At 42.2% G+C, this 13,099-nt stretch overlaps 1 protein-coding gene across 1 annotated transcript in view; it reads right to left on the minus strand.

Annotated features, from left to right (window-relative positions):
- Positions 1–457: 457 nt before the first annotated feature.
- adss2 (adenylosuccinate synthase 2) overlaps positions 458–13,099 on the minus strand; it is a 30,894-nt gene continuing 18,252 nt past the window's right edge. Inside the window, exons 6-13 of the mRNA XM_079513154.1 lie at positions 10,867–10,974; positions 9,763–9,844; positions 9,543–9,669; positions 6,175–6,329; positions 5,171–5,295; positions 4,863–4,960; positions 4,012–4,161; positions 458–3,765 (exon numbers count right to left, since the gene is read on the minus strand). Coding sequence (XP_079369280.1) covers positions 3,713–3,765; positions 4,012–4,161; positions 4,863–4,960; positions 5,171–5,295; positions 6,175–6,329; positions 9,543–9,669; positions 9,763–9,844; positions 10,867–10,974 — 898 coding nt within the window. The 3' untranslated portion in view covers positions 458–3,712. The remainder of the gene's footprint in view (positions 3,766–4,011; positions 4,162–4,862; positions 4,961–5,170; positions 5,296–6,174; positions 6,330–9,542; positions 9,670–9,762; positions 9,845–10,866; positions 10,975–13,099) is intronic.

Raw genomic sequence — 13,099 nt, forward strand, 5'->3', positions numbered from 1 at the left:
TACGTATACACTCATAATGTCAAAGCATACGGAAGTGCACACCATATTTGTTTACTAAGGGCTACAATAACAGCAGTAATAACTAATAAGGTACCACAGTACATCTATTTACATGTACAGACCAAAACACGTACAGTGCAGAACTTAGTACACAAAACCCAGAGGAAGAGAGACATATTTGTGCAAATATGCTGTTGTTACCATGATCGGCACTAATAGCTACAATCAGTTGGATGGATGGAAGTTGGGAGAGGTTTAGTCATGTGGGTTGGAGTCTGGTTATTGGATCTGTGTGAACAGCACCCTGTTGATAACATTGATCCTCTGGTTTGTTTGAATGGCCCGGCATACAAATATGTATGAAATCTCATATTGGCCCTCACAAAATAATAATAATCCTAACTGCACAATAACATGTTTCTTCATGCAAAACATTCTTGTATTACTGACCATATGGTATCCCCGAGGTACACATTTAATATGGTAATTCAGGACACGTTAAATCACAATAATATCTTGACACCACACATTTGGAAATTAGCTTTTCTAACTCTTGCAGGCCACAGCTTTTCAGCTAGAGCCGTCATTTTCAGAGTTCAATGTCAGCAGAATTAACCATTTTCCTAAAATTATCATGGCCACAAATATTAATATTATATCATCATGAAGTGATAAATATGAAACTGTATTCACACTGTATGTTACAGGTTTTATGACCTTTCAGACACGGTCTATGAGTCAGTCTGTTCAAGCAACTCAGTCTGTGTTAAAAGCCATACAATTTGAATCAATAAAGACAATATGCAGTTGAAAGCCCAGTGTCAATCTTTGTTAACCATCCCCAAAATAATTGTCGTGCCAACAACATGGCTGACAAACAAGATAAGCTATTTCAACTAACTAACTAAGTAGAGTGTCTTATCACTCTCCTTCCAACTTCACCCAAACAAATTTCATACACAATTCTTTAACACACCTAAAACCTCCTTAACATGCAAATGCACCTGAATTTGGCTTCGTTTTTGTGTAGTCTTGTAAAGGGATCGCATACTGGCAATATTTTAAAAGGTGCCATTAATTAATGAGATTACACAGAAGCCACACAACATAAAACCACCCTACACACATCTCTCACGTTTAATTAAGTGTGTGTGTGTGTGTGTGTGTGTGTCTCTTTACTTGCACATTGGCCCAATCTGCTATGTTTGTGTGGCGTGTGTAGTGAGTCTATGTACACATTCATTAGTCTTCTTAACCGGGTGCCAAGGCAAAGTCTGCCCTGAAGACTCAGGACAATAGCATGAGAGAGAGAAATGAGGATAGAGCAGGGAAGAATGAGGAAACCCACTCAAACTTTTCTCATCAACTTAACAGTTTCCAAAAACAAAAAATAGACCTTGTACAGGGATTCAATCTTCCACCAGCTTATTTTAAGACAACTTTGCAGGGAGGGGGAGGGGGGGGGGGGGGGGGGTACATGGTTTACAGGCAACAGAAACTGGGTAACAAGCAGCATAATTATGAAGATTTTAAAATCCCTTTCGTTCCATATCCAGTGCAAACATTTTCTACCAGACAGTATTCTGGTACTAAATATGCAAGGCAAACATAAGACATGGATTGAATATAATTTGATATTCCTTACGTTGTGCAATTTGTTAAAGGTTCTACACCATGAAATTGCTTAACGTTTACCCAGCAATCAAAAACTTAAACTTTGCTTTTCAAAATAGGTAAGCATTCATGTAATGTAAATAGCCCATATTGGAATTTTTGCTAAACTGATTAGTTGATTTCAAACATTTGATTATTGATCTCCTGTTGATTGTTTAATCAATTATTCTTTTCATTATTTCACCCGATAAAGAATTAAGTTTGGGTATTTTTTTGTCCCCCAAAAGCATTGACACACACACACACACACACACACACACACACACACACACACACACACACACACACACACACACACACAGGTACTGCACACACCCAATATTAATAGGCTTAATATTATGTAACATAAAATACATGTTTGGCTAATGATTCTGTGAACTCTGCCCTGAGAATGGCACTTCAAAATGTTCACAATTTGAATTAGTGTCGGCCTAAAATATTACAAATATCTACTTAAAATGGCACTGAGATACATTCCAGTTCTCTCTGTTAAGGACCAAGTCGTACAATGGAGCCTTTTGAATAGAGATTGTGGATGAAAAATGTAGCATATCCCTGTCAAAAATCTGTATTAATAAGAATAAATCACAACAAACTGCCCAAGGGACAGCTGGGGTCATTTGGGCTTGGGACAGCACAAACATCACTGTAATATCTTTCTCATGGAATATATTGATCCTAGTGTCCTAGCTCTCCTTCTAGAAATTAATCTTCCTGTTTTTAGCCCTCAATCTTCCTCCAAAACCGCATACGGGTTGTGGTTTTAAATGGTATGACAGCGACGGCTATGGCAGCATAGAAGGTCGATATAAAGTGAGAATATCACAGGGGATAACCCTACGTCACTTTTAGCCAATTACCTTTTCAAGAGGAGCTTATAAATGTATTCAGGTTGACATCAGAAAACATTTAACAGCTTTAAAAACTTTGTTCATCGTCCTGGGACACTAGAATGATGTAAAACATCAGTAAAACATCTATGATCGGAAAAGCCCTAATATTGACTCTCACCTATGTATAATGTATACCCCCCACTCCTCTGATATTCAAGCCAGTTGTCTATAGGTGTTCACCATTAATTAACAGCACAAGGGATACCTCAGACCCTGTATATTGGTAATTGAGAATCTCAGTTGTTGGCACAACAGATATTGTTGACAAAGTTTTAGTCCAGATTTTTCTTCATTATGGGGAGAACGGGAGATGTCTGAAGTTTATGTACTCATAAATAGCTTGCCAGCACTGGTGGCTTTCTTCATTGAAACCAATGTGTATTGCTAGGTGCAAAACATTAGGCTAATTTTCAGATTAACTCAATTGCCAATACAGGTATAACTTAACTTTATCCCCACATTGTGACAAGTGCCTGGACACATAACTATTTAAAATATCAAGTGACCAGCTGTGCTAAGCAGAACAGGACAAACCCTGGTTTCTCATAAGCACCTATAGCGCAAAGACCATTTCCATTTTATATGTCAACAGAGTGGCACAGCGTGGTTTCCAACATCACAGCAAAGTTTAACACAAATACACTTGGAGCAACAGCCGACAACCAACCCTCGTTCCGTGGGCAGTTTCTTCAGGGAAGCAATCCTCTGTGTGTGAGTGTGCGGTGTAGTGGAGTCGTTCCTTTGAAGTCCTTGATGGTTTAGTGGCATGTGTACGTCTGTGCGCGAGGGCACTGAATGGCTATGACATGCACAGGGGTGAATAAAAGACAAAGGCAATGATCCGAGGGTGCGCGATAGAAAGTGTAAGATGACGTCCTCTTAGGGCTTCGACGGAATCCGTTCGAGAGACACAAGCAGCTGTTGGTTACATGAATGTCAGTCTGATGGACTATAATCTGGTAGGGTCACAAGCAGACTAGCAGTCCGACTTAGTGGCGCAACAGTAATAGTGGATGTGAGTTGTGAAGGCCGTATCCCTGGCCTCTGGTGTAGAGCTGAGAAAGGCGAGGCTGGCCGCGTATAGGGAGCGTTACGTAGCACGCGGTTTGTTCTTCGCTGCATGTCCCCTTCTGTTTATGTCCCGCCTAAAACGCCTGGATCATGGATTCCCTGGACTTCCCCACTCCAATCCATTTCACTGCGGAAAACAGAGCCAACATGTACACACAGGTTACGCTTCATTCCCGGACATGTACCTTAACATTGCATAGAAAGGGCTTGTGCACGCGTGTTATTTGATCAAATATTCTTTCTTTTTAGACAGAAAATTCAAACATTTCTAATGGGGCATTATGATTCTTCCGACAATATTGTACAGTATAAAAAGAACATGGTTGTTTTTGCATACATTTGCAAGTGTGTGTGTGTTTGTGTATTTGTGTACCTGGCACTCCCACGTGTTCCTCGATGTAGTTGATGTATTTCTGGGCGTTTTCAGGCAGATCCTCAAAGTTCCTGGTGGCCGACGTGTCGCTCTTCCAGCCGGGCAGCGTCTCATACTGGACCTCCACGCGTTGCAACACCTCCTGGTTGGCTAGAATGGGAATAACATTATCTTCTCACCGCTTGGAATGTCACACAAAGAAATCAAGTCACTGAAACGGCAGCAGAACCGTTTAGCAATTTGCTAGTAGAGCCCACTTCCAAGCTGGCGTCCCTATTTTGGGCATGCCATTATAGGCGAAAGGACAGAATTGTAAAATTCTCCGCCCCCTTTACCTAATTTTCTGTGTTGAGAGCCAAGCAGGGTTTTGTTGTAAAATGTATTACATAGGGCTCCGCTCCGCCTGTATTTCAGGTGGAGCGGAGCCCTATGTAATTCATTTTACAACAAATAACAAAAATAGCCAATCACAACGCGTTCAATTGTCTGTTTTAGCTGTTTTTGACCCATTTGGACTGACTGTAGCGGCAGCGTGACTTTATCTCTGGAGGCAGCTGCCGCGGCCTCGTCTCCTTCTAGTTTTGTAGTCTTTTTCGTTATTATTACGGATTTCCGGGTTCAATTCTGTGAAGTTTCTCAGAAAGGCCTCAGGTTTTAGGGTGTCTTTCATAAAACTGCCGTAGGTTTTAGAAGGCCTTTTCAGGTCTAAATGGGTTAGAGAGTCACCTCCGTAGATTACGTAACTCCTTCATTCTCTTTTATGGAATTAATTTGCACAGCTGCCATGTATAAATGCTGTGTAAACAACAGGGTTTAAAACTCTTTAGTCCTATAGTATACTCATTACTCACCTGGGAAGTGAGGTATAATTTGGTCGTCCACTTTATAAGCAATGCCCACTTTGATCTCAGAGAATATGTCAAGGATGTCCAGTTTAGTGACTGCAAGCCTGGAGGACAAGAGTGACATGAAGGTCAAACACGCACGCACACAGTACTGTATACACAGTTACTAACCCTAATTCTAACACTAAACCTAAAATAGCCCCTCATAAAGAAATACAATGGAATAACACACAAATACTTTATGAATAACACAAATGCACACATCAGGACCAAAAAAAAACCCCACTACAAAAATGCATGGACAGGGGACTCACGCGGTGAAGCCGTTAATCATGTGGGCGTATTTGATGAGCACCAGATCAAGCCAACCACATCTCCTCTTCCTGCCTGTGGTCACGCCCACCTCCTTCCCCGTGGTCTGAAGTAGCTCTCCAATCTCCTACAGAACACCACAGGACAAAAGGTTTGGACTGCTGAAGTCTTTGTGGTACCTTACCTTTACCCACTGACCAGTCTGTTGATTTTACACAATGGAGTGTTTGTTGTTCATTCCGAAACACTAATGTTGTTGGATCAAACCAGATTAATTTAGAAATGATCTAAAGAAATTGTCATGCCACAATAGAACAAACAAGTAGTGCCTGGCTATGAATCACCAGTGAGATACAGTATGAACATGTAAAGTTGTAAACTTTACAGCTTCTTCCATGCCCTTTCGGACGTGGGTTATGGGTTATTCCCTCAAGTAACGTCTGCAACAATGCGGACATCAATTGTGCATATAGGGCACACAAAGTCTGTCCTCTGCATTTAGCCCATCCTAAGTATTAGGAGCAGTGGAAGGCCCAGGGACCAGCTGAAGCTTCAAGGCAAGTGCCTTGGTCAAGGACAATTCCTACTTCCTAACATGCATAATGTATATCTTTTAGTATGAAACTCCTGTGAATACAGGGAGATATCAGGAAGACCGCAGTGGGGTTCGGAACCAAGTCCATTGCATGTACGACCATATGTACTTAACAAATTTCACTAGTAAATGTTACTACATCTGTTGACTGATGGCAGTCAGTCCAGTAGATGGTGCTGTTTTAAAACAAACTTATGTTTGGCTACTTCAGGGAACTCCTGGATTCACATTGTGAATTCAATCTTCCTTTGAGCATGGAAAATATCAGGGTAAGACCTCTTGATGAAAAATATTATATATTACAAATTCATATATTTACAATTTTTTTTAAATGAAATATGAGAGGAGATACTGCCCAACAACAGCAACAACAATAGGTGTCGGCGTATGCATGTGTGTGCACTCCCTTACATTGCACTGCTCTGAGGGAAACGCTCCGACGCCCACCCTGGTGGTGTAGGCCTTGACCACCCCGTAGACCTCGCCCACGTTCTGAGGGGGCATGCCCAGGCCCGTGCACACGCCGCCTACCGTGCAGTTAGATGACGTCACAAACGGGTATGTGCCTGCAAAGAAAAACAGAGAGGTCAAACACTGGAGGGAGGAGCTGTTGATGTGTACGTTGTCATGTGACGGTGCATGTCGCACCTTCTACCAGCTCAGACGCAATGCTTTGTGAGCTTGTTATTTTTGACTGACATACGATGGAATATAAAATAAGCAGTAATATTCTTCCCAAATATAACGAGGGCTAGTGAGAGAGATATAAAACACAATGAATAAACTGAACACAACACTTCTTTTACTAAGTTCCAGGGCGCATGGTCTAGAAAAGTTGTTTTAAAGTTAGAGCAATTACCAGCACACACATTGTCCTTCAGATACCTTTTTATACTCACATATATCTACATTTCTGCACAAAGCCTGTTATACAATAATGAGATTATAGAGCACTGAAGAGGGCCTTGTGCTTCAAAAACAAACAAAACAAACTGGCTCTCCATGCCAGATTTTCATCATTGCACAACACAACACAAATTTCAAGACTGAGATATGCAGAATATCCATTTGTGACATGAACTGGTGGAGTGTTGCGTGCTTGTGTTCCATGAACTGGTGGAGTGTTGCGTGCTTGTGTTCCATGAACTGGTGGAGTGTTGCGTGCTTGTGTTCCATGAACTGGTGGCGTGTTGCGTGCTTGTGTTCCATGAACTGGTGGCGTGTTGCGTGCTTGTGTTCCATGAACTGGTGGCGTGTTGCGTGCTTGTGTTCCATGAACTGGTGGCGTGTTGCGTGCTTGTGTTCCATGAACTGGTGGAGTGTTGCGTGCTTGTGTTCCATGAACTGGTGGCGTGTTGCGTGCTTGTGTTCCATGAACTGGTGGAGTGTTGCGTGCTTGTGTTCCATGAACTGGTGGAGTGTTGCGTGCTTGTGTTCCATGAACTGGTGGCGTGTTGCGTGCTTGTGTTCCATGAACTGGTGGAGTGTTGCGTGCTTGTGTTCCATGAACTGGTGGCGTGTTGCGTGCTTGTGTTCCATGAACTGGTGGCGTGTTGCGTGCTTGTGTTCCATGAACTGGTGGAGTGTTGCGTGCTTGTGTTCCATGAACTGGTGGCGTGTTGCGTGCTTGTGTTCCATGAACTGGTGGCGTGTTGCGTGCTTGTGTTCCATGAACTGGTGGCGTGTTGCGTGCTTGTGTTCCATGCAAGAGGATTTCGTTTCTCACTGGGCATTTTCATAAACGCAAGGCGTGAGCAGAGAACTTGGGGAGGTGGCGACTCGAGGTCGTTTCCATGCAAAGCCTTGTGTTGACATTGCAGAATGATTCCATTGTGTGCCTGTCCAGACTTGTCTGTCCGACTGGCCTAATCCGTATCCATCTCCCGCCACTGTCAATTTGTCAAGGACACATGCCAGTCAGAACTGCTTTAACAGGCTTCAAATTGTTATATAACTCAACCTTAATATCCAGTTTGCAGAATAGAACCAGTCAAGCTTGATGAGCGAAACTTTGTGTTGGCAGACACTTGCGGAGCTTGCCTGGGTTAATTGGCCTGTGAACGTAATTTGAGTCTGGTTTCATTGTCTGTACAACTGGATTGGAAGGTGTGCCTCAGGTCACCTAATGGATGCGCTGCTACAGTGAAAACAGTTTTGCCATGGGCGTATCAAAAATGTATTGCATAGGTGTGGTGTTGTACTTTTGCCATGGGCGTATCAAAAATGTATTGCATAGGTGTGGTGTTGTACTGTAAACCATGCCAGAGACTCATTTCATTATATAATATATTACATAATATATGTACTAACAATGTACTAAAATAATAATAATAAAAAACATATATTACTAGAGGCAGATTTCAGAATAAAAAAATGAATAGTCGATCAAGCTCCTAAGTCCTAAGGTATTTTGATGATTGATGATTTTGAGCCTGATAGCTCTTCCTCAGACCAGGCATGAAATATTGTATAAAAAGAAAACAAGAAACAAAAAAGTTGTAAATGTAAAAAACACTGTAGGTTGACCCAGTATATGCAGACACTATAGAGGCCTTATCCCTAAACTTCTTTGCATTTTTTACTTTTTTTTTTTTTTTTTTAATAGTTCAAATAGCCAATCTACTTGCTCACAACGTGGCGATGTAGATCGGCTAGTTGAACAATTTTTAAATGTTTTTCCTAATAGTATAAAAAGGCAAAGAAGTTTAGGTATAAGGGGTAAGGAATTGGCAGAAATAAGGCCCTAATACTTTTTATTTTATATTTTTTATAGAGGGACAGACAGTAGGCTGACAGGAAATGGGGGAGAGAGATGGGGGAGTGACATGCAGTAAAGGCCGTCGGGATCGGGAGTCGAACCCGCGGCACACTGCCAGACTCGGACTACCGGCCAAGGTGCCTGGACCGCTGAGTCACGGCCCAGGCCGGCCCTAATACTTTTTAATGTTTGTTTCTGCCCAGCACCTTGTATTTTAAAGCTTCGATGTGTGTGCTTTATTTACTTGTTTGTTTGACTTCTGAGCAACACATGATCAAGAGGCCACAGAGGAATAGAGTGGAGATCACTTTGGTGACTTTGTCTGTAACACTATTGTAAGACTGATGCAAGGCCGTTTGCATAATACTGTGACTCTTAATCACAGGATATGCCCTGGCAGAATGCTAAGAGCAACGTACTGTACTGTATGTGTGCTGTTATGACAATGACTGTGTCAGACCTTGACTGTAATTTAATCTGCTCAATGCCTTCAGGCTTCTGGATAAAAACATGCCTGCTTTCAAACATACTGTAATGTCTGGGAGGCTTGTATACAATGCTATGTGGAGGCTGATAACATAACATTCGGATGAAAGAAAGGATTACGTTTTTTTTCCTTTCTTTTTTTAACAAAGCAAGTGTCAGATTTGAAAATGTGGGTGCGCTGTATGTGTTTTATTGAAACATCTACTGTACAAAACAGAGGGTTTCCCGCTGACTTGTTTAACGGACCAACACACCGACATTTGCACAGTACAAGTTGATGTCTTAAAGGGAGCATGCATGTCAACTGTGGACACCACATCACTGTAGTAGCTGTTATGTCAACTCACCATCTCTATTAGTTCCAACTTCCAAGCCGGCTTTTTAGAAGCGCATCACGTAACGTAAGTGTTATTGTAAGTATAGATTTTTTATCAGGTGGATCCCTTTGGGTCATTTGGTTCCATTTGTACACTCTTAGAGATAAATTAACACTGAGAATCTTCCAGTGTTGTGCGCGGTCACACGGAGTACTGACCGAAGTCGATGTCTAGCAGAGCTGCATTGGCCCCTTCCACCAGGATCTTCTTAGGGGGGCCGTGAAGAGCCTCGTACATGTAGTACACGCCATCTCTCACCATGGGCTCAATCTTCTCCACATAGTCCTGCATTACACAAACACAGAAGGTTATTCCAAGGAGAGTAGGTGTTGTTTCGTTTCATTCAAAGAAAGCTGTTGTGGATTTGATCACCGTTACCTTTAGTCTGAGTAGCTCTCCCTCTATGTCGATCTCCAACGTGGGGTACATGGCCTTGTACTGCGAGGCCAGGATCTTATACCTGCAACACAAGGCATGATAATCAATAACTTAAGCCATTTAGACCTGAGGCCGATTCTAAAACCTAACCTAAGGTTTTCTGAAAACCTTCAAATTCTTATTCAAAAACGTTAAAAAAAAATTAATAATCTGTTGCTATATGAGACACAGAACAGAGGTGTATGTGACACAGAGGTGCATTCGGCATGAAAGGTAAAACAACGTATAGGTTACACCAGGTCTGTTCTGTGCGTTTCTCTCTCATTCACACTGAGATTCACACAATTTGGGATTGCCAGCACAATTCAAGGACTTTAAACCATAATAAAGTATCACTTCAAACTGCAATTTACTTGGGTTCAAAAACACAAACAGTAGAGTGTATGCTAGGTGCACATGTAGCAAAAGTTATGACTTCCAGTGAAAACATATGAGAGTGGATGTGGCTTAAAAGGTGCAGAACAGCTTTAACCCATTAAAACCGGGAAAGCGTCAGTCATTTTCGATTTTTGCGTAGGCTATTCAAAATAAATAGCAGATATACAAGCGCACACATGCAAGCTTGTACATCTGCTACTTTTTAACATTTTTGAAAAACATATGAGAACTATTGATTTAGAATAGAAGGCATTTGTAGAATCGGCATCAGGTCATCATGGGTTAAAGCCAGATATTTGACTGTGCTCTTGTGTCCTGAGATCAGAGATGGATGTAGCTGTGCTTGTACGCTTTGGGAACTGAGATGTGCTAGTGCTCTTGTGCTGTGGGACAGACCTTTGGGAACTGAGATGTGCTAGTGCTCTTGTGCTGTGGGACAGACCTTTGGGAACTGAGATGTGCTAGTGCTCTTGTGCTGTGGGACAGACCTTTGGGAACTGAGATGTGCTAGTGCTCTTGTGCTGTGGGACAGACCTTTGGGAACTGAGATGTGCTAGTGCTCTTGTGCTGTGGGACAGACCTTTGGGAGCTGAGATGTGCTAGTGCTCTTGTGCTGTGGGACAGACCTTTGGGAACTGAGATGTGCTAGTGCTCTGTGGGACAGACCTTTCCGAGAACTGATCAAAGTCAGCCAGCAGGTCACATATCCTGAGGCCACTTCGCGCCGCCTTGGCAGAGTACACTGGACCAATCCCCTTCTTTGTTGTTCCCAGGCTGAATGGGGCAGAGAGAATCATTAATTCATAAACAAACAAACAAACAAACAAACAAGCAGCCAGTTAAACCTTCAATTAAATTAATAATTAGCCCTTCGCTAAGTCTCTCCCCAACGCTTCTCCATATAAATAATGGATAATTTCGGTAGCAAATCCTTCAAAATGTCTCCTAAATCTGTTCAACCAGTCCTGCAGTAGGCCGCTATGCACATAGCATAGACATTATTTAAATAAACTAGAAATACGTGGAAATGACAGAGGGAGAAATCAACTTTTAACGACCACCCAACCAGAGTTTTCATGTTGCACGGTAAGACTACGGTCATTAGTATCATTGCCATCACCTGGGTGGGTCAGTCGTGTAACTTTCTCGACGTTAAGCTGTGTATGTGTTCAACAGCACAGCCATGCAAAATAACACTGACAGCTATGAGGTGCATGGCGAAAGCTTGACCTGCATAGCAACAGTTGCTAAACTATTTGGATTGGCATTGGACAATCGCTTTTTGGGGTGGGATTTAGTGAAGGACTAATTTAACATTGCAAGAATTTGCAACTGTCCTTGTGTGACACACTCCCCTTTCCCACCTATATCTTTCCAATATATCACTAGGCAGAAATCTAGTATCTCCAACTTTTTATGTTGTTTTATTAGCTTACTGCCCTACTTCATCATACAACAGTTTCACGCAAATGTAATAAAAATGCGATGCAAAAATGTTATGCAACACGTTTTTTGTGTGAAAATGATTACATCTGTCTGACAATTTTAGAAATATTTATCCTATTCAAACGAATAAAAAGAGTTTGTGACTAAATAATACCTACATCGAATCCATTGGAACACAGGTTCTATTTTCCGTTTTTATGTCTTGCATACAAGGTTTATGCACGACAGCAACAATATAGAACCTCCTCCAAAGAGCGTGAAACTAAAACAACTTTGGTCTTATAATCGTAATGCTGCAACCGTTTCCAGAATGAACCATTCATTACAAGTGAAACGCAAGGTGAATTGCCTCGTTTAATAGTGGCTCTCTATGTTTCTATTTCAGTATTTCTTTGTCCCATGAATCAAAGGCCCTCCGTACACATACACCCCTCCCTGCGATGCTGCAACAGTGAACTCCTTTCCTTATATGATGTACTGTGGACTGTGTAGGAGTGTTTTATCTCCTTATCCTCCTTTCTGCTGGCTCCATCTCATCCAGCTTTCTGCTGTCTCACCTCTAGGTCAGGGGTTCTCAACCCGTGGGTCGCGACCCCTCGGGGGGTCGCCAAAATATTTTAGGGGGTCCCCAAATTATTTAAAAAAAAAGAAAGAAAAAAAAGTTTTTTTTTAAATTTTATTTTCACGATTTTTCAAAAATAGCAGACCTACAAGCTCGTAGCGCGCCACTCGGTGGCGCGCTATGAGCTTGTAGATCTGCTATTTTTCAATAGCTAAATTATAACAATGCTTAAAACACCAAAAGGGGTTCCCGCCCAAAATGGTTTAAGGTTATTGTAGCAGTCAATTTATATTGGGGGTCGGGAGGCAGTGGGGCGGGGGTCCCGAGACATTGCCAAAGCATTTCCAGGGGTCCCCGGCCAAAAACGTTGAGAACCCCTGCTCTAGGTGGCTACTAGTAGTCACTAATATGCCTGGTACTCAGCCCGCCAATTATCAGTAAGACACACGCACACATGCACACACGCGCGCGCACACACACAGTAGCTGGCTGGATGTGTGGGGCTTTGGCTATTGAGCCAGCAAAGACCACACAGCTCAAGCCAGGAATGCTCTGGGTCCTCTTGGCTTATTGCTCCATACAAGGGGGGCTTAACATTCCCCACATATGTGCTTACAGTTCACTGTCTAATACATGCATTTCTTAGTGTGTTACAACAGAATAAACACTGACACATTGTGATTACATACTGCAGAACTAGCCATGAGATTAACAGCATGATATTGTCGCATATTTTGCCATTAATTTATAATAAGACAGAAACTGCATCCATACATTACATATCATCTCATATGACTCGCGCACTCCCTAACTGCTAGGAGTTACCGGCCGGACCATTGCAGAATATCATCCCCCGGCCCCCTACTCTCTCCACTGTCACGGTCAATGAAG

This window comes from Electrona antarctica (genome assembly GCF_951216825.1).
Source record: "Electrona antarctica genome assembly, chromosome: 10".
Taxonomy (NCBI): domain Eukaryota; kingdom Metazoa; phylum Chordata; class Actinopteri; order Myctophiformes; family Myctophidae; genus Electrona; species Electrona antarctica.